Here is a 26609-nt window from a genome sequence, read left to right as displayed (position 1 = left end):
GCAGGCTTTTCACCTAATGGTGGTGGCATGGTTGGCACTGAAGAAGAGAGATTTATCTTATACACATTGCACAGTGGTGTTATAAGAGACTTTTGTATTGTTTAATATTTATTTTTATGAGATATTAGTCTGTTGTGCTACACTTTATTGTTATTCATTTAACTCTTGTAATAGTTTATGCTGAATACTCTGCAATATCCTATTGTACCATACCAGGGCAATTTATCAATAACAGGCACATTTTTAAATTGACCACATTTATATGTTCCACTATGCACTTGTTAATATACCGTATTTGCCGGCGTATAAGACGACTTTTTGACCCTTGAAAATCTTCTCAAAAGTCGGGGGTCGTCTTATACGCCGGTACACATGTTAGGGGGGCTGCGGCATTAAGTACAGGGGTTTGCAGGGGCTGACGTCTCTTACCTGGATCCAGTCCCACGACGATCCGGTCCAGGAAGCACGGCGTCTCCTTCAGTTCGGCCACTGGATGTTCGTGCGGCTACGCCTCCTCACCGGTGATTGGCCGCCAGAACTGTAGCTCAGGAAAGGCACACAGGCGGCCAATCACCGGCGAGGGGGCGGAGCCGAGCGGCCCCGCGAAAATTGAGTGCCGGAGCAGCAGGTAAGTGCTCTGTGTAGAGGTGCTGCTGCAACCACATATGCTGGCTGCAGCAGCACCGTACTAGAACAGGGTCAGCAAGTGTCAGTGGGAGGAATAGTGCCCCATCATTGGTGTCACTGATACCAATGATGGGGCACTATTCCTCCCACTGATACCAACGATGGGGCACTATTCCTCCCACTGACACCAACGATGGGGCACTATTCCTCCCCCCCACTGACACCAACGATGGGGCACTATTCCCCCCCCACTGACACCAACGATGGGGCACTATTCCTCCCCCCACTGACACCAATGATGGGGCACTATTCCACCCCTCACTGACACCAATGATGGGACACCATTCCTCCCACTGACACCAATGATGGGGCACTATTCCTCCCACTGATACCAATGATGGGGCACTATTCCTCCCACTGATGCCAATGATGGGGCACCATTCCTGCCACTGATACCAATGATGGGGCACCTATTCCCCCCACTGATACCAATGATGGGGCACTATTCCTCCCACTGATACCAATGATGGTGCACTATTCCTCCCACTGACATCAATGATGGGGCACTATTCCTCCCACTGACATCAATGATGGGGCACTATTCCTCCCACTGGTGTGCATTGGAAGAGGGGTAGTCTTATACGGCGAGTATAGCCCAAACACTACATTTTAGCAGGAAAAGTAGGGGGGTCGTCTTATACGCCCAGTCGTCTTATACGCCGGCAAATACGGTATATGAAAATAGTGCCTGACTGCACTCCTGTACCGTAAACTCATCAGTAAACCAAATAAGTGTAATTGGCTTCAGTGCTCATTCCCCATCCATAGACATATTCCCGAATATGCTTTGTCCACGTGGGGCTTAGTCATAGAAGCTTCTTTCACTTATTAAGTTTACTTACTGTATGTACGGATACAGTGTGCCGGTACTGAGTGCTTATATCAAGCAGAGTTTGATGAGCCAGTGTCTTTCTCCTCCAGGACGAGCCATCAATGTAGCCAGTGGAGATGCTATTCACTGAGCCATCTGAGCGGTATCATTTTTTTATGTTTTGGACCCTTGTTTAATATATGTTAGTATCCTATATGCAAGTCTGTATGATTGGGGGGGGGCAGGTGAACTTTAAAAAGATATTTGTGTACATGAAATATTTTATTAATTCATAATTATTTCTTATTACAACACAAGTAATACAAATAGGCTACTTCAGGAAAGATACACAGATACTGTTTTATGTACAATAATTAAATGTTGCAATAAAATATAAATATTTTAGTAGAGAAAAAAAAGAAATATGTCACAAGTTTTTGTTATGTAAAATAAAAAAATGGAATGACAAGAGTATACAGCAAGTTGAAGTGTAAGTGGTGAAAATGAACCACCTGCTTACATCAATTTCGTGGACAATGGGATCTTTATATTTACAAAAGCCTAGTAAAAGGTAATATCCAGGGTTCTTAGTGCTCAGCAGTTGCACTCTCCTGCTCATTGTCACCATTTTTCGGGGGAGCTTCTCCTGGTATTAGACACTGCACCTCCTCTGCGTTCAGAGCCACTTTCTCTGGCTGAAGCCATCGCTTCAAATGTTCTAGCGTGCTGGAAATGTGAAAATTGAAAAAAGAAAGAAATCAATAGGTGTAGGCAGCTAAAAATAAAGTCAAGGCAGTTTAGTTTAAGTAAGGATAATGAGCTGTGATTTAATAAGTTAAAGCTAAACTGGAGATTAGACAAAGTTCTTTCTTGCAGTGGGCCCTGAACAGTTTAAATGCTTGTTTATACTATTTACCGTATTCCTGGCTCTAGCAGGCTTCCCCCATCCATGTGACTAGTCCAGTGGTGTCATATCTCTAAGGTGCTGCCGTTTGCATGCTCACCTCCTATATGTACAATGCAAGGTTGTTAGCCCTGCACTGTATGCATTGATGCTGAAGGTCCACCCTCAGCCCCGAAACTTCTTGTAGAATGAGTTTCTACATCCCAAGTTTTTAATTTTTTTTCACTCAATAAATTTGATATTTAATTTTTTTAATTTGCTTATGTTAATAGACTTGACAACCTCATTCTGTTTATTAGGAATGAGTTTTGTATATAATCATTCATTGCTGTGAATGCAGTAGGCTTTAAAGGCTAAGTTCACCTCCTGAACATGTTACATGTTCCCTGTACCTGCCGTCACATTTTTAAATCAACATGGCTGTGAGGGCTCCGCCCACACAGCAATGTCCTTCAATCAGAGAAATCTGTGAAAGAGAAAACTAGAAGTTCTGTCTGCCACTGCGGCTGACAGACTTATAGTTTGAGTGGGCCGTGAGCGTACTGATTAGCATACTTGTAGTCCATTCAAATTTCCCCCCAGCTTCCAAGCTAACAGCACATACACAGGTACAGGCTAAAAGCTGGAGGGAGACTGCAGGAGCCTGAAATTGAAACCCTTGATCTGCTGATGACAGGTGCAATACTTTGCAGGCTTCCGTTAAAAAAAAATAATAAATGCACATTTTTTTTACCTTCATGAATACCAAAAATAATAAAATGCATGTTAACTGCGAACTTATCATTTAAGGTACACTATATCTTGCCAAAAGTATTGGGCCGCCTGCCTTTACGCACACATGAACTTTAATGGTATCCCAGTCTTAATCTGTAGGGTTCGATATTGAGTTGGCCCACCCTTTGCAGCTATAACAGCTTCAACTCTTCTGCGAAGGCTGTCCACAAGGTTTAGGAGGGTGTCTATGGGATTGTTTGACCATTCTTCCAGAAACGCATTTGTGAGGTCAGGCATTGATGTCGGACGAGAAGGCCTGGCTTGCGATCTCTGCTCTAATTCATCCCAAAAATATTCTATCGAATTGAGGTGCAGGCCAGTCAAGTTCCTTCACCCCAAACTAGCTCATGCATGTCTTTAGGGACCGTGCTTTGTGCACTGGTGAACAGTCATGTTGGAACAGGAAGGGGCCATCCTCAAACTTGGGAGCATGAAATTGTCCAAAATGTATTGGTATGCTGACACCTTAAGAGCGCCCTTCACTGGAACTAAGGGGCCAAGCCCAACCCCTGAACAACAACTCCACACCATAATCCCCCCTCCACTACACTTTACACTTGGCACAATGCAGCCAGGCAAATACAGTACTCCTAGCAACCACCAAACCCAAACATGTCTATAGGATTGCCAGACATAGCAGCATGATTCGTCACTCCAGAGAACATTTCCACTGCTCTAGAGTCCAGTGGCAGTGTGCTTTACACTACAGCATCCAACGCTTTGCATTGCACTTGGTGACGTAAGGCTTGGATGCAGCTGCTTGGCCATGGAAACCCATTCCGTGAAGCTCTCTATGCACTGTTGTTGTGCTAATCTGAAGGCCACACAAAGTTTGGAGGTCTTTAGCGACCAACTCTGCAGAAAGTTGTCCACTTCTGTGCACTGTGTGCTCCGGCATGTGCTGACCCCTCTCTGTCATTTTACGTGGCTTACCACTTCGTGGCTGAGTTGCTGTTGTTCGCAGTTGCTTCCACTGTTATAATACCACTAACAGTGGACCATGGAATATTTAGTAGCAAGGAAATTTCATGGATGAACTTATTGCACAGGTGGCAACCTATCACCGTACCACGCTTGAATTCACTGAGCTCCTGAGAGCGACCCATTCTTTCACAAATGTTTGTAGAAGCAGTCTGTATGCCTAGGTGCTTGATTTTATACACCTGTGGCCATGGAGGGGATTGGAACACCTGAATCCTATGATTTGGAGGGGTGTCCCAATACGTTTGGCAATATATAGTGTATATGTAAAACACTAATTACTAAAATCTCATTTAACCACATGCCCTCCTGAGGATTTACCCCCCTTCCTGACCAGGCCATTTTTTGCTGTTCGGCACTGCGCTATTTGCTGTTTTGCAATGCTGTACCCAAATTAAAATTGTTCTTTTTTTGCGCACAAATAGAGCTTTCTTTTGGTGGTATTTGATCACCTCTGCAGTTTTTATTTTTTGCGCTATACACAAAAAAAAAGACCGAAATTAAAAAAAAATATATATACATATATTTTTCACTTTTGGTTATAAAATATATCCAATAAACTCAAAGTTAGTCAAATTTATGCTAAAATGTATTCTGCTACATGTCTTTGGTAAAAAAAAAATCTCAATACATGTATATTAATTGGTTTGTGTGAAAGTATAGCGTCTACAAACCACGGTAAACATATTGGAATTTACGTAGCTTTTACTTTCTGACTGCCTATAACATTTCTTGAGGTGCTAAAATGCCAGGGAAGTACAAACCCTCCTTTTTGGAAAGCAGACACCCCAAGAGTTTTGCAGAGAGGCATGTTGAGTCCATGTAACATTTTATTTTTTTGCCACAAATTTTTTGAATATGACAATTTTTTTTTTTTTAAACACAAAGTTGTGATACATTGCTCATGCATGCCATGGGTATATGTGGAATAACACCCCAAAGCACATTCTTCTACTTCTCCCGAGTATGGGGATACCACATGTGAGACTTTTTGTCAGCCTAGTTACATACAAGCCCCCAAAATCCAATGACCACCTCCAGGGCATATTTCCTCATATCACCTCCCCACTACCTATCACAGTTTCAGAGGCTTTAAAATGCCAGGATAGTACAAACACCCCCCCCCCCAAATGACCCCTTTTTGGAAAGAAGACACCACAAGGAATTTGGTAAGAGGCATGGTGAGTAATTTACAGATATCATTTCTGTCACAGGGTTTTGAAAAAGAAAAAATTTTTTTTTTTTGTTTTCTTTCTTTGTTTTTCCAAAAACATGTGGCAACAAATGATGTCTGCAAAGCACTCTCCATGCCTCTTAGCAAATATCTATCTAAATGTCTATTTTCCAAAAAGGGGTGATTTGGGGGGTTGCTTTTACTATCCTGGCATTTCCCCCACCAATGACCCATTTTTGAAAAATAGACACCCCAAGTAATTTGATAAGAGGCGTGGTGAGTATTTTACAGATATCATTTTTGTCACAGGGTTTTGAAAAATAAAAAAAGAAAAGTGAAAAAAAGTTTTTGGTTTCTTTCTTTGTTTTCCAAAAACAAGTGGCAACAAATTAGATCAGCAAAACACTCAGCAGTCTCTGAGCGGCTCCTGCAGCACATACGCAGTCTCTGAGCGGCTCCTGCAGCACATACGCAGTCTTTCACCATGTCCTGTATAAAGTCTGCAGGAAGCCTCTGACCGTCTCCTGCAGAATGCCTGCAGCCTCTGACCGTCTCCTGCAGAATGCCTGCAGCCTCTGACCGTCTCCTGCAGAATGCCTGCAGCCTCTGACCGTCTCCTGCAGAATGCCTGCAGCCTCTGACCGTCTCCTGCAGAATGCCTGCAGCCTCTGACCGTCTCCTGCAGAATGCCTGCAGCCTCTGACCGTCTCCTGCAGAATGCCTGCAGCCTCTGACCGTCTCCTGCAGAATGCCTGCAGCCTCTGACCGTCTCTTGTAGCATGCCTGCAGCCTCTGACCGTTTCCAGTAGCATGCCTGCAGCCTCTGACCGTCTCCAGTAGCATGTCTGCAGCCTTTGACCGTCTCCAGTAGCATGTCTGCAGCCTTTGACCGTCTCCTGTAGCATGTCTGCAGCCTCTGACCGTCTCCTGTAGCATGTCTGCAGCCTCTGACCGTCTCCTGTAGCATGTCTGCAGCCTCTGACCGTCTCCTGTAGCATGTCTGCAGCCTCTGACCGTCTCCTGTAGCATGTCTGCAGCCTCTGACCGTCTCCTGTAGCATGTCTGCAGCCTCTGACCGTCTCCTGTAGCATGTCTGCAGCCTCTGACCGTCTCCTGTAGCATGTCTGCAGCCTCTGACCGTCTCCTGTAGCATGTCTGCAGCCTCTGACCGTCTCCAGTAGCATGTCTGCAGCCTCTGACCGTCTCCAGTAGCATGTCTGCAGTCTCTTACCGTCTCCAGTAGCATGTCTGCAGTCTCTGACCGTCTCCAGTAGCATGTCTGCAGTCTCTTACCGTCTCCAGTAGCATGTCTGCAGTCTCTGACCGTCTCCAGTAGCATGTCTGCAGTCTCTGACCGTCTCCTGTAGTATGTCTGCAGTCTCTGACCGTCTCCTGTAGTATGTCTAGCACTAAAGAATATGCGCAACCCTCACATCAAGGTCATTATTGGCTGTCTGCTCTGCTGTATATAGGGGCTCCTCATATTTACAGCCTGAGCCTTTGATTGGCTGCCAACAACCCATAGCTTTTTATTATTGGTTGAATCTGAGAAGATATCTCTTGACCTACCTGCTATCAACATCACTTGTTCCAACATAAGCCTCAGGTTCAAATGTCTCTTGGAGAAATCGATCCCAACATTCCTTCTTTGCCTGGCCTAAAGAATGCAACATTTCTTTGGAGGTCACTTCATGGGTCTGACCTTTAATTTTCTGTAACCTGCGTTCTGAAGACAGAGAAACAAGTTTACTACAGTAAAATGACTAGAAATCACCTACACTAGCACACAAATAATGCGTAGAGCAGTTTTTCCAAAACTAACGGCAGGAATAGTCACCTATTCTCCAACGGTCAGTTCCCATGAGGTCCCTTACCGGCATCTTCTGGGTACCTGTCTTCGGCCATCTTGATTGGCCGGTGTAGTATGACATCACTCCAGTGCATGTGTAAGAGTCATTCCTCCCACCACACTGGTACTGTACCAGAAATGTAAACAAAGCAGAGCATGTGCAGCTTCATGTACATTCTTCAGAGGATTGTGAACAGGCAGGCAAGTGTATTTTACTGCAGAAGAGACTTTGCATGTCTCTTCTGCAAAATAAAGGGCCTGCCTGCAATTTTTTAATTTTTGCATTTAGTTCTGCTTTAACCAGGGTTTCTCCAGAAGTTCCCAGAGGCTGCATAAAGTGGTATTAAACACAAAAACAAAAAGAGTAACACATAGCAGCTTAACAATTCTTAGATGTAGTGGCTGCTTTAGTTTTCTTTTTTTGCTTTATTTTCATTGAATCGCCAAGTGAAAATAAAGGAAGAAACAATAAACTAAAAAAAAAAAAAAAAAAAGCAATTGCAGCCACCACATTTAACCACTTGCCCTCCTGAGGATTTACCCCCCTTCCTGACCTGGCCTCTTTTTGCTACTCGGCACTGCACTAATTCAACTAATAATTGCGCAGTCATGCAATGCTGCACCCAAACAAAATTTACGGCCTTTTTTTCACACAAATAGAGCTTTCTTTCGGTGGTATTTGATCACCTGTGCGCTTTTTATTTTTCACACTATATACAAAAAAAAGACAAAATTTTGAAGAAAAACAATATTTTTTACTTTCAGCTATAAAAAAAAGATAGTAAACTCAAAGTTACCATATTTTCCGGCGTATAAGACGACTTTTTACCCCTTGAAAATCTTCTCAAAAGTCGGGGGTCGTCTTATACGCCGGTAACGGCATGCTGACACTTTTTAGGGGGGCGGCGCGGCCCCGCCGCCCCCCCCCTTCCAAGGGACACTAAATACAGGGGTGGGCAGGGGCTGCTGTCTCTTACCTGGCTCCATTCCCACGACGATCCGGTCCAGGAAGCGCGGCTGCTCCTTCCTTCGGTTCGTCCACTGGATGTTTGCGCGGCTGCTCGGCTCCGCCTCCTCACCGGTGATTGGCCGCCAGAACTGTAGCTCAGGAAAGGCACACAGGCGGCCAATCACCGGCGAGGAGGCGGAGCTGAGCGGCCCCGCGAAAATAGAGTGGAGATGCAGGTAAGTGTGCCGTGCTTAGGTGCTGCTGCAACCACATATGCTGGCTGCAGCAGTGTCGTACTGGAACAGGGGTCAGCAAGTGTCAGTGGGAGGAATAGTGTCACTGATACCAATGATGGGGCATTATTCCTCCCACTGACACCAACGATGGGGCACTATTCCTCCCCCCCCCCACTGACACCAACGATTGGGCACTATTACTCCCCCCCCACTGACACCAATGATGGGGCACTATTCCACCCCCCACTGACACCAATGATGGGATACTATTCCTCCCCCCCCCACTGACACCAACGATGGGGCACTATTCCTCCCCCCCCCCACTGACACCAATGATGGGATACTATTCCTCCCACTGACACCAAAGATGGGGCACTATTCCACTGACACCAATGATGGGGTGCTATTCCCCCAATGATACTAATGATGGGGCACTATTCCTGCCACTGATAGCAATGATGGGACACTATTCCTCCCACTGATACCAATGATGGGGCACTATTCCTCCCACTGACACTAATGATGGGGCTTTATTCCTCCCACTGACACCAATGATGGGACACTATTCCTCCCACTGACACCAATGATGGGGCACTATTCCTCCCACTGATACCAATGATGGGGCACTATTCCTCCCACTGATACCAATGATGGGGCACTATTCCTCCCACTGATACCAATGATGGGGCACTATTCCTCCCACTGATACCAATGATGGGGCACTATTCCTCCCACTAATACCAATGATGGGGCACTATTCCCGCCACTGATACTATTGATGGGGTGCTATTCCTGCCACTGATACCAATGATGGGGCACTATTCCTCCCACTGATACCAATGATGGGACACCATTCCTCCCACTGATACCAATGATGGGGCACCATTCCTCTCACTGACACCAATGATGGGGCACTATTCCTGCCACTGATACCAATGATGGGGCACTATTCCTCCCACTGATACCAATGATGGGGCACTATTCCTCCCACTGATACCAATGATGGGGCACTATTCCTCCCACTGATACCAATGATGGGGCACTATTCCTCCCACTGATACCAATGATGGGGCACTATTCCTCCCACTGATACCAATAATGGGGCACTATTCCTCCCACTAATACCAATGATGGGGCACGATTCTTCCCACTGGTGTGCACTGGAAGAGGGGTAGTCTTATACGGCGAGTATAGCCCAAACACTACATTTTAAACAGGAAAAGTAGGGGGTCGTCTTATACGCCGGAAAATACGGTAGTTATAAATTTAGGCCAAAATGTATTCTGCTACATGTTTTTGGTAAAAAAAAAATCCCAATAAGTGTATATTGATTGCTTTGTGTGAAAGTTATAGTGTCTACAAACTATGGTATAGATACTGCAATTTACGCCTTTTTTTGGCTATACAGCGCTGCACTAGTTTAGCGGACAATTGCGTGGTCATGCAATACGGTACATAAATGAAATTTACATCCTTTTTTTCCCACAAATTGAGCTTTCTTTCGGTGGTATTTGATCGCCTGTGCGGTTTTTATTTTTTGCGCTATAAAAAAAAAAAACTGACAATTTTGAGAAAAAAAACAATATTTTGGACTTTTTGCTATAAAACATGTCCAGTAAAAAAAATGTAAAAATCAAATTTAGTCATAAATTTCTGCCAAAATGTATTCTGCGACATGTCTTTGCTTAAAAAAAATCCCAATACGTGTAAATTAATTGGTTTATGTGAAAGTTATAGCGTCTACAAATGGCGGGAAAGATACTGGGATTTTTTTTACTAGTGGGCGGGGGTGTGTACTTTACAGGAACACGCTGATCCTGAGAAATAAAGTCTTAAATAAAGAGGTGCAATGTAAACACTGCAGCCGTGCTGTCAGTGATTACTTGTAATCGCCAGCACCTGGCGGGAAATGACCCGCCGGGAGCCGGCGATGGACACCCGCTGCCGCAATCGTCGGGAGGGGTAGGGCGGGCACGCACCCCCTACCTGTTTTGCAAAGCAACGTTAAAAGACCGCTGTGCGTACAGGTGCCGCCCTGCTGCAGTAAAAACGGTTAAAGAATAAATTCACTTATGAACAAAAAAAAAAAAATGCACATCTTTTTGCAGGTAGAAAAATGTGCATTTATTATTTGTTATTTATTAGGAGCCTGTAAAGCATTACACCCGCAATCTGCTGATTGCGGGTGCAAGGCAAGGCTCCTACAGACTGTCAGTGTAGTTCACTGAAAACTACAAGCCATCAGCCACAAAGGCTGACAGTAGTTGTCTTCTTTCCATTCACAGAACTCTGTGAATGAACGACACGGCAGAGCGGGCAGGTGGAGCCTCGCACGCCCAAATTTTTTAAAATATTGTGACAGCGAGTTTGGGGAGAAGAACCCCAGCTTGCTGTCACAAGAGGCAGCAGATTGGGGAGAGGCTGCACCAGTGGAAACATGTTACATGTTCCACCCTAAAAAGAGGTAGAACATGTAACAAGTTCCTGAAGGTGAACTTATCATTTAAGCATTAGTAAGCTGCAATGTATTGTATATTTGCCCTTTCACACTTAGCGTGAGTGTAGTCAGGCATTTTTTACTTTGTTCACACATTTTTCATGCAATTTGTAATACAGGAGCAGAATTGTGTTTTGGGCCCCCATAGACTTTTATATAGAAGCACATGATGGGGCATTTTTCAGCTGCTCTCATTAAAGTCTCTGGGGCCACAACTACATGATTCTGCCCCAAAGAAGCTCATTGCATGAAGATGTAACAGAATGTTGCAGTATATTTAGGTTCAGTTTACATAACATTTTAGATGTCAGCAAGGTTTATTTACTAAACCTGGAGAGTGCAAAATCTGGTGCAGCTGTGCATTGTAGCCGATCACCTTAGAAAACTTTAGGTTGTTCAATTAAGCTTTGACAAAAAAAGCCAATTGGTTTCTATGGAGAGCTGCACCAGATTTTGCCCTCTGCAGTTTTAGTAAATCAACCCTGCTGTACCTAAAAAAAAAATAATAAAGTGATGACTCCTAATGTTTAGGAGTGGAGTCTAAGGGCTGAGAGAACCATTCAATTTCAATCAGTTGCTATGGAGAGATTTAACTGCATATTGGCAGTGACCTCATTTACACAGAAGACTTTTAAGGGGGAAGCATGATTATTCTCAAATCTTACTTGCGCTGGGTGTTACTGGCTCAAAGCACTGATGCAAAAAGCTCAGTCAGGCAACTAGCATTTCCTGCACATTAAAGGAGCTCTATAGCATCCTTTCTCAACCAGGGTGCCCAGGCACCCTGGGGTGTCTTGAGGTTTCTTCAGGGGTGCCTTAGCAAAATGTCTAAAAATTGGTCAAAACTTGTATGCAAGCCAGTGGGTGGAACAAGCCTGCCTTTTAGTTACACAAAGCCACAGATTTTCATTGTGCACCATTACGACCATCTAGCCACTAGCGTCCTGGCAACCAATGACCTCATCAGTTGTTAAGGAGGATGTCGGTTGCCTGTACAGCATCCTAGTTAGGCCCTCCCCTGCTCCTTTCCATCATTGCTGGGATCACATTACCTCAGTGATAAAAACTGAGGGAGAAGAGAAACATTGGAATAATACTCAGTAGCAGTGTGCAAAAGTGTATTTGCTTTAGAATAATACATCGCCTCTAATGTTGGGTGTGCTACATGTGTGGATGTTGCTGCGTAATATAAAAAACTATTAGAATAGTTTTCACATTTTAGAATGGGTGCCCTTTTAAAATTATGGACAGTCTAGAGGCACCCTATTTTAGAATGTGGTGCCTCAAGACTGTCCATAATTTTAAAGGGTGCCTCGGAACTGTCCATAATTTTAAAGGGTGCCTTGACTGAAAAAAGGTTGAGAAACACTGCTCTATAGTCACAGCATAAACCTTAATTTTATCAAATCAGTATTGTAATATCAACACAAACAATAGTTATTTTTCACAATTCGGTATAATCTCCTTTTATGTTCTGCCGGTCCACTGGTCTTCTCTTTGCACAGCCTCATGGATACCCTGCATGCTTTTCAGCTTCTCCTCCACTGTTTAATATCTATTTCTAAGGACTACCTATCCCATAGTATGGCGCATTGGAGGCGTGACAGGGGGCAATCTCTCTTTGTAGGGACCCGTTGTAGATGGAATGTAAATGGAGTTATATTCCAATTGAATATGTTGATAAATTTGTTGCTAAATAAAGAGAATGTATGTGTCCTGATTAAATTGGAGTTTTTTGCTATTTTAGGATGGTTTGCTAAACAAATCACCTAAGAAACTTACCACAATCTTGTCGAAGAGTACTACCAATTGCTGAACAACTGGGTTTGCCCTCCGCCCCCATGAGTACTGACACCATATATGACCCCTAACATAGCGGTTCCTGTTGAGAATTTCTGTGCTCACCCCCGTGGGTTCTTTGTGTTGAAGGTCTACCTTTCTCCCCCCTTTTTTTTTCCCATGGAGGTCTTGGTCAAGCGAAATCTGCTACTTTAAGAATTGAACCTTGGAGTCCTCCTGAAGAAGCAGGCCTTGCAGAGCCCCCTGATACCATTTCTGGCATGTCTAAGCCATTGGGAAGTCTTTAGTATTTTAACTGCAATATATTTTTGTATTTTTAAACTAAGCTTTGTTAATAAAAAGTTAGTAAAAATATTTTAGTATGTTGTCTGTGCATAATAATAAAGTCCAGAGTTTCATTTTCTCTCTTCTCCATCCCCCCACCCAGCTTTCAGGGGTGAGATATTGGTTTCCCATGGTATTTTGCTGCTTGCAAGCTGTGATTGCTGTACTGACTCTGCCTCCTAAAACACCTCCTCTTCAGAATTTCTGTAGCAGGCTCTGTGATCTGTGTGACATAGCAGTGCCTATTCAAGAATTCAAAGAACTAAAATGTGTGGAGACGTTCACAAAATAAATTTATAAACTTCAAGATTGTTCAGATTAATAGGAGTAGGCTAGGCAGCTTTTTTCAACTGGGGTGCCTTCTGGGTTCTTCAGGGGTGCCTTGGCAAACTACCTAAAATTAGCTCCAAATCGGAAAAAATTGTATACAGGGCAGTGGCTGGATCAAGCCTACTTTTTTGTTACACAAAGCCACAGGTTTCCTAACAATCATTGATGTCATTAGTTGATAAGGAAGACATCGGGCACCTGCATACCATCCTTGTTTGACCCTCCACCCTTCTCCATCAGTATTGGGCTCATGTTAGCAGCATAGGGGAGAGAAAATGAGGAACAAGAAATGCTGGAATACTGGTCAATACCAGTGTGCAAAAAAATGTATTTGCTTTGAAATAAGTCAGCGCTAATGTTGGGTGTCTTAAGTGTGTAGATACTGCTGGGTTATGCAAAACAATTAGGTAAGTTTTTTTACAGTTTAGAATGGGGTACCTCAAGATTATCCATAATTTTAAAGGGTGCCTTGACTAGAAAAAGGTTGAGAAACACTGGACTAGAGATAATTTAAATACAATGTGGAAATGAATATGATATTAAAGTTTGGCCATAAATACACTTTACATGCCAGCGGTGGCAGATTTCATGTTTGGGAAAGGTCTCTTCTAAAGTAAATCTGTGCTCACTACAGCTTTAGTAGAATAACTTGCTTGGTAGTAGACACCCCAATATGCCTTCAACTTTACCATGTTACCCTCAAATCCCAGATCTGCTGCTGTGGTCGGTGCGTACCAATAAAGTCCTGAGTTTCTGTTTTTCTCTTCTCCATCACCCCACGCAGCTTTCAGGGGTGAGATATCTGTTTCCCATGGTATTTTGCTGCCTGTAAGCTGTGATTCTACGCTATCTACTATGCAAATAATGCACACTTCTTGCACTGGGCTCAATTAAAGCTAACAACCAGGATAAAGACAATTCTTTTTAAAACATTATTTTTAGTTAGATCTGAACTAAACTCACTGCCCTTTACTCCCTGATTGGCACCAGCATCTTCACCAGGTCTTCTTCTGGGTTGAGGATCTTTGGCCATCTTGATTGGCTGGGCTGGAATGATGTAACTCCCACACATGTATGAGAGTTCGTTCATTCATTCAGGCACCAAGGTGTGCAATATAAACAAAAAATTACAGAGCTCTGCTTTGTATACAAAAGTTACCTGACAAGGCATCTCATTACTGAAAGCTGATAAATTTTGGAATAAACTTAGTGTTACTAAACCCACAAGAGTAAAATCATTCTGTATCTGCATAACCATGGCACTTTTACAATGCACTTCTATGCTTGAAAACAGTCCAGCAGTCCAGAAACTTATCGGTAAGTCAACAATCTGATGATCAAACAGGTACTTTGTTTTCTATGAATGCATGAATAGCAACTAACTTTAGTCCACTTACTTTATTGTGAGTTTAATGCCTTGTAGCATTTGATTAATCGAGGCTATCAGGATGATTGTGACTAGAACTTTAATCCTGCACTAAATGTCTTTCTAATGGACCACAGTCTTTTTAATTACAATGGGACATTCCTGTGGCATGCATAATTGATATAGTTCCCCAAAGCTCAAATGGTTGGAATTAGGGAATGCATGGGCTGGAGAATCCCAACATCCAAAACACTTAAGATGTTAGCATTTAAAGAATTTCCATTGACGATTGACTAGATGCACTAAAGTAATGCCAAGGTTAAAATATTTAATAAGGGGCTGGAGGACCTCAGTTACAAAAAAGGTCTATAAACATTAAACTTATTCTCCCTGGAAAAGAGGCACTTAACAGGCAATACGATCGCCATAAACAAATATTTTACTGGTGATTGTAGCATCGGGAGAAAACAGTTTATTCTAAGGTCTCTGAAAACGTGTCACAAATTAGCCTGCAGTTTCTTGCTTGTGTATTCTTACCACTTTCCTGCCCCGATTCCTTTCACATGTGTGGTTTGGCTATGCTCACCTATGGGTGTTGCTGCTATTCTGTGAGTTTATTTCCTTCCCTTCCATCATTTCCTGGCCCACCTCCTAGTTTGCTTGCCCAAGACATACTCAGTCTAGCCCACATTGCCTGAGCAACTTCACAGTTCTCTGAGCTCCCGTTCATTGTTACTTGTGTATCTTGTGCCTGACTACATGCCTGGCTTCGTTCATTGTCTGTGCTTGTTTGCTACCCATCCTGACCTCAGCTAGTCTCCTGCATTTCCTCTTGTCTCCTGCTGGTTGCAGTCTGCACACGCGAGTGGTCTCTGCATCCTCAGCTGATCGTACCTGGGGGCCGCAACCTGGTTCCAGCTTGCTGGAAGTCCACCCCCACCATCATGGGCTCTGGTGAAAAAGACTGGGGCTTAGACTCCGCACCCTAGCGAATCCCGAGTTGTTGATATACTAGGGCTCACTACCTAGACACTTGACAAGATATGCGGCCAAACAAATGAATTCGATGAGAAGCAACTCAAGCTTAAATTGCTTATTTGTGCTGGAGACTGCGCTGGACTGCCTAGAACAGTCGATGGTCATGGGTGGGTGATTGTGTGGGCAAAGAGTAAGAAATTTCTTCCAGTAGGTCGTGCCCAATGGTGGATCGTGGTGGTGGACCCTCTTAGGGGCTTGGGCTGCTACCTTTCCGATACGTTTCTGATACGGCTTTATGGTCGTTTCAGCTAGAAGTCTTGAGTAAGGTAGAAGGAGCGCCCAGTGTCCAGAAAACTGCAACTATACATTAAACCATACATCCAAGTTGCACTTCCTAGACACTGGGTGTTCCTTCTATACTACCCAATGTTAAATTATGTAAGGTAATCTTTACTTTTAGAAATGTGGAATCCCCTTCCACAGTTAGTAGTCTCAATGGAGAAAGTATACAACTTAAAAAACTATTAGATGGGTTTCTCAAGCGAACACAATATACAGGAACATGAGGATTCATAGCGACTTGTGCACACACAAATTGAACTGGAAGGATTTGTGTCTTCATTCAACCTTACCAACTATGTAAAGAAAAATACCAGAAGATATGCTGTGTTTCTATGCCAAATGTTCAGACTTGGAGTACAGCTGTACAGTTTTCTGTCTGCTGATATGAAATCTATGTGCTAGCAATTTAAATATGAATGCTGGAAATTCTAAATTTATACCAAACAGAATAACTAAATCAGTAGACAATCACATATCTACTCACCTAGAGATGCCAAGTATACTTCAGAGTCTTGTAATGGAGCCCATGGTTTTTGACTGCAATTGTGAGAGTTATATTCAGATTCGCTTCTGTTATTATTAGGGTTGAGTTCATCAGTCATAGGGCCAAGAAAAGAATCTGAAAAGGTTTCTTCAGGACTTAGATCCTGTGTGTCTGGAGCACATGGACAAATCTCAGCCCACATATCCTGGCTGGACACAGAAGCGCTGCAATCTAGGCTCTCCAACATCCTCATTGGGACAGAATAATCTGCAAAAGAAAAAAGTAAATATGTTCACAATATACAATACATTTTTATGTACAGAAAATATAATAAACATTCCACTCTTTTATATTCTCTCCTTTAACCCCTTCACGCAGGCCGCACGCAAATGTGCGGCCTCACGGCATCTTGGCCTAGACGCCGAACGGCCACACATTTGCCTTCAAAATACATATGTGCTGAGAGCGCGCGCCCTGCGTGCTCCCAGCACACATGTAAGGTACTCACGAAAAGGTCCCGGTCTCCTCTTGCGATCGGGACCTTTCCCAATCATGTGACCGGCCATGACATCATGACACTAAGCCCCGCCCACCTCCCGGCGCAGGAACTCCTCTTCACACCAGGACAATCCGGCGTGAAGGTGTTAACCTAAGGCCTAAGACTATGCACTCTTTACATCTGGAGGAAAAGAGATTTAATCTCCAAATACGGAAAGGTTCCTTCACAGTAAGAGCTGTGAGAATGTGGAACAGACTCCCTCAAGACTTGGTTCTGGCCAGCTCAGTGGATTGCTTCAAAAAAGGCCTGGATTATTTCCTAGATACACAGAATATAACTGGTTACTAACATTTATATTACCTAGGGAATCCATGGAAAGATCAGATTTCCTCTCGGGGGATCAGGAAGGAATTTTTTTTTCCCCTGCAGGAAAAAATTGGATCATGCTTTGCTGGGGGTTTTTTTCCTTCCTCTGGATCAATTGTGGGTATAGGATAACTTTTTTTTTTTGGTTGAACTGGATGGACTTTTGTCTTTTTTCAGCCAGACTAACTATGTAACCATGTGGTGATCTTCTTAGGGTCAAGGAAGCTGATTATCCAGTCTTGGAAAAAGACTTCAGCACCATCGTTAGCTGCCTAAAAATCATTGGTGAACGAGGGTCTACCACTGTACATGGCCACCTATATCAACAGGGGCGTACCTCTTAAATTTAATAAGGTTGGGGTGGACAGTTTTCCTCTACCTATGCGTGATGTCTTTAATAAAGACAATAATTGGTAAAATGTGACATCAGTTCATAGTGACATAACAACCAATATGATATATATAAAAAGTCTTTAAATTATTCAAATAAATTGCGCCAGTTATCCTGGGAACTTCCGTCAATGGTAATATGTGCTCGTGACTTCAGTGATATGAAGAAAAAAAAAGGGGTGTGCTTGCACTCACTAGACGTATAGTAATAATGCGCATATGTTAGTAGTCATCTAGGACCCAATGGATGAGTGACACTCCAATGGCACTGGAAACAACCTGGGTAAAACCTCCAGACCTCTCAGTGACTCCTTTCAAAGGATGCGGACTCCTCGCTGTCTTTAATACCCAGTAGTAGATAGACTCGGCAGGAACACCACCTTTAGTAGCTCAAAATAAAGCCAGCAAAAACAAAGGGCTAATATAGTGTAGCAATTTTTTATTTTCCAATAATGGTGTGCAAATTAGAGCAGCATATCAAACGATATGCTCTGATAACAGTCCAAAGCCATAAGCAAACATTGGTGGGTAACAACAGCTACAAATAGATAAATGGTAGTAAAAATGTAGCCAGTATCTGTGATTGTATGCAAGTCTGGAACCAAAATGACCGCTGGTGTAGCACATGGCTTTCAGCAGCTCACAAAAATGAAATAGGACGTCGGTGCGGCAAGTTAATACTCCTACGCGTTTCGTGCAATGGAACATTGTCAAAGGGTAGCTTGCCGCCATTGCTGTGCATCCTTATATATGCACTGCGTATGCGCAAACTGGACGGCATGTTCCGCGCATGCGCAAACCGGGCGCCATTTTGCAGGAGTCCGGCAAACCACTGACATTGCCCCGACCAATAACACAGCTGACTGCTAATGAGACAATCAGCTGTATACGGCGGACCCGTGACAGGACAAGAAAAACAACATGATTGTGCAAGGGGAATATATGTTGCATTATCAGTATAAAAAATGAGTTACAAAAAAGGAGAATTTAAACATTAAATGTTTAAGGCTGCCATTAAACTATAGCCTGTACAGTGGGGCAAAAAAGTATTTAGTCAGCCACCAATTGTGCAAGTTCTCCCACTTAAAAAGATGAGAGAGGCCTGTAATTGGCATCATAGGTAGACCTCAACTATGAGAGACAAAAATCCAGACAATCACATTGGCTGATTTGGAAAGAATTTATTTGCAAATTATGGTGGAAAATAAGTATTTGGTCAATATCAAAAGTTCATCTCAATACTTGTTATATATCCTTTGTTGGCAATGACAGAGGTCAAACGTTTCCTGTAAGTCTTCACAAGGTTGGCACACACTGTTGCTGGTATGTTGGTCCATTCCTCCATGCAGATCTCCTCTACAGCAGTGATGTTTTGGGGCTGTCGCTGGGCAACACGGACTTTCAACTCCCTCCAAAGGTTTTCTATGGGGTTGAGATCTGGAGACTGGCTAGGCCACTCCAGGACCTTGAAATGCTTCTTACGAAGCCACTCCTTCGTTGCCCGGGTGGTATGTTTGGGATAATTTTCATGTTGGAAGACCCAGCCATGTTTCATCTTCAATGCCCTTGCTGATGGAAGGAGGTTTGCACTCAAAATCTCACGATACATGGCTCCATTCATTCTGTCCTGTACATGGATCAGTGGTCCTGGTCCCTTTGCGGAGAATCAGCCCCAAAGCATGATGTTGCCACCACCATGCTTCACAGTAGGTATGGTGTTCTTTGGATGCAACTCAGCATTCTCTCTCCTCCAAACACGAAAAGTTGTGTTTCTACCAAACAGTTCTATTTTGGTTTCATCTGACCATATGACATTCTCCCAATCCTCTTCTGGATCATCCAAATGCTCTCTAGCAAACTTCAGACATGTACTGGCTTAAGCAGAGGGACACGTCTGGCACTGCAGGATCTGAGTCCCTGGCGGCGTAGTGTGTTACTGATGGTAGCCTTTGTTACGTTGGTCCCAGCTCTCTGCAGGTCATTCACTAGGTCCCCCCCAGTGTGGTCCTGGGATTTTTGCTCACCGTTCTTGTGATCATTTTGACCCCACAGGGTGAGATCTTGCATGGAGCCCCAGATCGAGGGAGATTATCAGTGGTCTTGTATGTCTTCCATTTTCTAATTATTGCTCCCACAGTTGATTTGTTCACACCAAGCTGCTTGTCTATTGCAGATTCAGTCTTCCCAGCCTGGTGCAGGTGTACAATTTTGTTTCTGGTGTCCTTCGACAGCTCTTTGATCTTCACCATAGTGGAGTTTGGAGTGTGACTGTTTGAGGTTGTGGACAGGTGTCTTTTATACTGATAACAAGTTCAAACAGGTGCCATTGATACAGGTAATGGAGTGCAGGACAGAGGAGCCTCTTAAAGAAGAAGGTACAGGTCTTTGAGAGCCAGAAATCTTACTTATTTGTAAATAATAAAATAAATTATTTCCAAATCAGCCAATGTGATTGTCTGGATTTTTTTTCTCATTTTGTCTCTCGTAGTTGAGGTCTACCTATGATGCCAATTACAGGCCTCTCTCATCTTTTTAAGTGGGAGAACTTGCACAATTGGTGGCTGACTAAATACTTTTTTGCCCCACTGTATGTCACCATCGCACTTTATTATGAGCGCTGCATTTCTTTGGTATTATATTTAGGATTTCAGGGGTTAATCTCATGCAAGCTGCTTTTTGATGTCTTAAAGCGCTCGCTATATCACTTTTTATTTCCTCTACCTGGACTGCCTCTGATTAGAGTCAAATCATGTGCTCCTTTCATTCTGGTTATTTAGTTTTATTGTTCATTGGTATTGGCCTTAAATGTTGACATTTACTCTGGTCATGATGTTTGGTACTTGTAATACTGGTATCTAATTCCATGTGGATGGCCTTGGATTGGGTTATTTCTTTTGTTTGCCTGACCTTATTTGAATTTACAGGGTTTAGCTCGTAAGTGAGAGGTAAAATCATTTGGCATTTTGACCTATACCTTTGGATGGAGGTTGTGCAGTACCAGTCACAGAAGTTAGTTTTGTTGCCTACTTTGTGTATAGACTTTTTGATACATGAAACAAAAATACTAAAAAGTAGAAAAAAGTTGATACCTGGCTGAATACAAACCCTCAGGTCTAGCTTTGCTTGTGATGTGATGGAGGGCTATAACCCCTGTCAGATTTTTTTTTTTCACAAATTTGTGTCCCATTTTAGAAATTTCACTTCCAAACATGAAATGAAAGGAAATCCCTACAAATTAATGGAATCCCTTGGGGTCCCCAGAACTAGTGTTCCCATTGGAAGATTTCCCCCTCTATCACTTTCCTAGGGACAACCCCAAAATTCCAATTTTCTTTATTTTCACTTTCAATGATAATGGCAAACAGGACAAATAGAGAAGATGAATCTCCTTAACAGGGACACAGAAAGCAATAAAAATTACAGGGGTTATGATCCCTCTCCACTTATATATATATATATATAAAAAAAAAGTTTTGCCTATAGTCAAACATTAAAAAGAACATTGGCTACAACATGAAAAGGCCACCATGGTGATACAAACATTCTTCCTACTCCAGTGGCTGAATCCTACATCCAAGTTCAGAGAGCCCCACAACTCTTATTTAATTTTTTTTTTTCTTAAATGTATGATGTGGGCGTGTACATGCTACAAATTAGGAATGCACCGATATATCGGCGACAAAAATGTATCGTCCGAGAATAGTGTTATCAGCATTGCAGATAGGAAAAAAGGTGCCGATATTGGCTTCTCTGTTTTTATTATAAAAGAAAAAGTGTCAAGGCAACTCACATGCAAAGTCACGTCCCATAGACTTCAATGCAAAAGAGGCCCCTAGTGACTTCACTGCAAAATTGCGTCCCATAGACTTCATTGCAAAAACACCCCCTAGTGACTTTAATGCAAAATCACATTCCCAATAACTTCAGTACAAGAACACGTCCCATTTACGTCAATGCAAAGACACCTCCTAGTGACTTTAATGCAAAAATGCCAGCCACATTAGTTCAATTTGAAAAAAAAAAAAATGTAAACTGTCCAATTCGGTTTTTGGCCAAGTGCATCTTGAATTTTTGTTTTTGTTTACGGAATTTTCATGTAAGTGCACTACTACTAAAAACATTTTATCATCTCAGCACTTTTACAGGTAACACACACGTATCTTGAGTGACAACAGCATACATAAACAAAATTATTCTGAGCACTGTTGCATGAATTCCTTCACGTGATTATTACCCAGGTTCCATGATGCTCAACTCATTTCACTCCATAGTATCATATGATATTGTTCTGGGAACAAACTTTGAGGCAGTAATATGAATTTAGCCTGGGTATCCCTGATACTGGCAAATGGAATCTGCAAACATTTTTTCTAATAGTGTGATGCTTAAAGTGGTTGTATACCTCAGACATGAAATATGAACAAGGCATATCCCTGTATGGTGTGTACTTGTCTCAGGAGCATTAAGTGTCATTTCTGTCTGCTGCTTTGTTCCTCTGCAATCTGCATGGATCATTTGTGACAAACGTTTCTGACACCAAGAAGAAAATGGTGACTGGGAGGAACTGCCAGCAGATTGAGAGCCTCAGCTCTGTTCCTGTGAGCTGTGTGAAGGGGGTTTGTCTCTTCCCTCCAATGAGCTCTCAGTGTGTAATTTCAGCTCTCCACCCCCTTATTTCTGAACTTTCAGACAAGCTGTATAAATTCTGCACTTTGAACGGCTACAGAGAGGAGCAGACTGCAGGTACAATTTGTTCCAGCTCTGTGCATCACCTGAGGCCAGTCACCTTACTGGGTATATGTAAGGGTTTACAACCACTTTAACAGAATACTACTTTTTCAAAAAAACAACCTCGAAAGCTAACTATGTCAGGGACCCAGCATCGGAATCTATTTGTCTCGGTATGATACATAGGGAAAACTGGTAACAGTAGATTACAGATTCAGAAGCTTCAAAAATACCCCATAAATCAGTTTTCAATTGGATGTTCATTTTCTACAGCTGAGGCATACAATTCAGGCCCAGTTCTCATGTCAATAATACTGGCATCTGACACAACTGAAGATTTTCGGTTCACACTGCCGCGACTTGGGAACCGACTTGAGACCCCAAGTCGCATGCATGTGAAATCCCAAGCTAGTCAATCAGAACGGTCTTAATTAGCACTACTGAAGTTGCTCTGACTTTAGAAAACAGTCCTGTACTACTTCAAGGAGACTTCTATCTGACACGAGCCCATAGACTTTAATGGAAGTCGCCGCCAAGTTGGATCCTCATCTATATTGATGTGATTTGAATGTAACATTACATTGCAAACAATAATGATCAAAAATATGCCAAAATAAATATAAATAAATGAATAGCACCCTACCACAAACCACCAAAAATTATATAATCCAAAAAAAAAGTCCAAAATCACAGTACAAAAATATCAAAAACCACACATACACATAAAATGTCCCTCCTGTGTATAAAAAGTGATATACTGAAAAATTATCCAAATAGATACAGCCTCCCAACGGCTTCCACGACCAGTGTTACCTCAACAGAAAAAAAAAGAAATAATACATAGTGCATTATCCTTAAATAATTTTAACATCAATATGTGAAGTCACTCTGGTGAGTATCACACAAGTGATCCTTGAAGGTGAAAAATAAAAATAAAATAAAAATTTTAATTAAAATATAAGTGAAAACCAAACGTGTACGTGAATCACTCTTCAGTGCCAAAAATCAAACGAACACAGTGTGCACTTCTAGTTTAAGTAAGGAATGAATACCCTTACCAATAATCAAAAGTAATCTCGCCTTAATATCATCCAACAATACCATGATGGAAATAGCCCTCCTGTAGAGATCCACAAGGATTACCATGCTCCCACAGCACCACCTAGGTCCATCAACACTAGCACTCCATGTGTCTCCTCACAGTGTACTTTCTGCCATCCAAGAAATGTCCAGGCTCTTTGTGTATGCTCCTTTCCACTTTCCAAAATGGCCGCTGCTGCACTTCCGGTTCCCGTGTGCATCTGACGTCACTTCCCTTGACGCGTTTCGTCATCGGACTTAGTCATAAAGTATCGTAAACTAGAAGTGCACACTGTGTTCGTTTGATTTTTGGCACTAAAGAGTGATTCACATACGCGTTTGCTTTTCACTTATATTTAAATTAAAATTTTTATTTTATTTTTATTTTTTACCTACAAGGATCACTTGTGTGATACTCACCAGAGTGACTTCACATATTGATGTTAAGATTATTTAAGGATAATGCATCTGTATCTATTTGGATAATTTTTCAATATATCACTTTTTTATACACAGTAGGGACATTTATGTGTATGTGGGGTTTTTGATATTTTTGAACTGTGATTTTGGACTACATGATTTTTGGTGGTTTGTGGTAGGGTGCTATTCATCTATTTTGGCATATTTTTGATCATTATTGACAAAAATAACTTGCTTATAATTATAAATCTCTAAACAAACATACTTTACCCAAGGTTCACACCTAAGCGTTTTGCAGAAACGCACCACAGTCCAATTAACATGAATTCCTATGGGACATGTTCACATCTCTGCGTTTTCACCCGCTGCATTTTTTGGAAAGGGTCAGGGACTTTTTTAAAATGCAAAAAGGTGCATATTTGGTTCTATAGACTTCAATGGAAAGGCTGCAGAAAAGCATGTAGTGCGTTTTTGTTGCATTTTTTTATTTTTTTTTTAAACACATTTTGGATTTGAATCTGCCTAGCAACAAGAAAAAAAAAAAGTAAAACGCGGCAAAAAGGCATGTGCAAAAAGAAAAACAAAACGCACAGCAAAAAGCACTGCAGAAATGGATCAAACACAAACTGCATAGGTGTGAACCTAGCCTTAGCATGGTTGTTGTATACAGCTCTATAGATTTTTTTTCCCTCCCAGGGATTATGCACAACCTATTGTGGGTTAGCAGATGAGGGCTAATAGAATGGAGCAAATTACTTTTACTTTGAGGGGACGCTCCCTGAGGTTCTTCTAAGTGGTATGTATTACCATTAAGATACCTTAGGTCCCCCACAATATAGTGATCACCTTTTTAATCTCCTTCCTCCCCTTCTTTATTGGTGGCTATTTGGTTCTCCTCCAGAGGGAGGTTTGGCATGGTGGTCCCCAGGTTCCTGATCCTATGGTTCATGAAAATAAAATTTGTGTTACATACACATCAGATTCCATGTTCCATGTACTGTTGTTATATAATCCATTTATTGGATGTAGATTTAGGCTCTGTGAAACTACATAAATGAAACCGCCTTAAGGAAGTGGGACATTTGGAACCCCCAAAATGTGTTGTGGTTTGACCGTTGAGCTTCCCTGCGCTGTGGTTGTTTAAAATCTCTGAAATCATCTGATATGAACAGTAAAACATATAAGCACTTGGACGGGTGGGAAGGTCAACAATTCACAGTGAAACAATTTTTTTTTGTGCAATATACTGTGGACTCAAACAAACCATGATTGACTTCAATGTGTTGTATTTTTAATGTCTTAAAAAACGGATTAAATGTATGAAATTTAACAGTGGTGTAAAGTGTATACAGATTTGGGCACCCTTAAAGTCCCATACACAGTGCTTTCTTATTATTTGTAATTTGAGGGTTGTTGGTGCCCTCCTGTATGATTCAGGCAGTACACACTAATGTGGCTTCAGCTCTTTGCATTCATTGAGAAAATGCAAAGTGTTCCCTGATTGGTACGGGACTTGGGAGACCACAGCCATCCATGCAGTAGTTCAGACTACTACAGTGATTTTCAACTTCCACAGATCAGGGATCACATAGGAATACTTATATTATGCCAGGCTGGCCCAGTGCAAGTATGCAAAATAACATCATCCTTGGAACAAATTGCACTGTTTTCAGTAAGGGTGGAATATGCCTTTAATAGAACAGGCCGCCAGACATACCTGCAGTAACAGCAGAAGATATAAAGTATAGCCAAATTCAAAACATTTTCTTTAGTATTGGATAGTGTAGAGGGATTAAATCACTTTTCATGTTTTTTTCACTGTCTTTGCCCTTGTTGGGAAGATCAACTCTCTCTATTTGTCACAGAAAGAGAAAGAAAATCCCACATTTTGGGTTGTCACCAGAAAAGGATTCAAGGGAAAATCTTGCAATGGGGGCCCTAGTTCTAGTGACAAACATGGATTATCTCACTTTAAAGGGATTTCCTCTCACTTCCTTTCTTGGCTATGGAACAGGAAGGGACTTCAATGTGTGTCAATCCCAATTAAACTCCCAGAGACATATTTTAAAGAACTTAGGAAAATGATGATAAAATATATATGGAGAAATAAAAAACCTAGAATAGGTTACGAGATATTGACTAGAAGTAAAGAAAGAGGAGGATTGGGAGTACCAGATTTCAGGAGATATTATAGAGCGGGGATTATTGCAAGAATTTTTGACTGGATCTATAATCCGGAGAAAGGTTGGGTTAAAATTGAGAAAGCACTGAGTGGAATAAGTTTAAGTAAAAGTATTTGGGTACCAGCACAATATAGGGAATTAGGTGGGTTTTTAATTCACAATTAATACCACTTAGGAACACAAAATATTTCATCCCGGGTAAGGATAGTATAGCAGGGAAATGGATTATAAAACAGAAGGCGCAATTGAGAGATATAATGGTAGGAGAGGAAATTGGGTCATATAAGGATATGGAAGACAGAAAGGGAGAAGTTTTTAACAAGATGGATAGATTAAGATATTACCAACTGAAGTATTTTTTTGAGAGTCTCCCAAAGCCCATAAGAAGTAGAAAAGATTGGAACCATTTGAGAGATTATTTGAGTCACGGGGAAATGGTAGACACGGAATGGCAAAA

General features: G+C 42.1%; 1 protein-coding gene across 3 annotated transcripts in view; it reads right to left on the bottom strand.

The window, feature by feature from the left end:
• Positions 1–1761: 1761 nt before the first annotated feature.
• CCDC32 (coiled-coil domain containing 32) overlaps positions 1762–26609 on the bottom strand; it is a 28182-nt gene continuing 3334 nt past the window's right edge. For 2 of the 3 annotated variants that reach the window (XM_089693948.1, XM_089693945.1), the window contains exons 2-4: positions 16487–16753; positions 6901–7057; positions 1762–2224 (exon numbers count right to left, since the gene is read on the bottom strand). In XM_089693948.1, the coding sequence (XP_089550074.1) occupies positions 2086–2224; positions 6901–7057; positions 16487–16739 (549 nt within the window). In that variant the 5' untranslated portion in view covers positions 16740–16753 and the 3' untranslated portion in view covers positions 1762–2085. Of the gene's footprint in view, positions 2225–6900; positions 7058–16486; positions 16754–24815; positions 24908–26609 lie in introns of those variants that run through there. The other variant, XM_089693947.1, reaches the window with a different exon arrangement.

The sequence above is a fragment of the Staurois parvus genome, unplaced genomic scaffold, assembly GCF_062004578.1.
Source record: "Staurois parvus isolate SC_StPar_1 unplaced genomic scaffold, SC_StPar_1.0 ptg000642l, whole genome shotgun sequence".
Taxonomy (NCBI): Eukaryota; Metazoa; Chordata; class Amphibia; order Anura; family Ranidae; genus Staurois; species Staurois parvus.
This window is presented reverse-complemented; position numbering and strand designations above follow the sequence as displayed.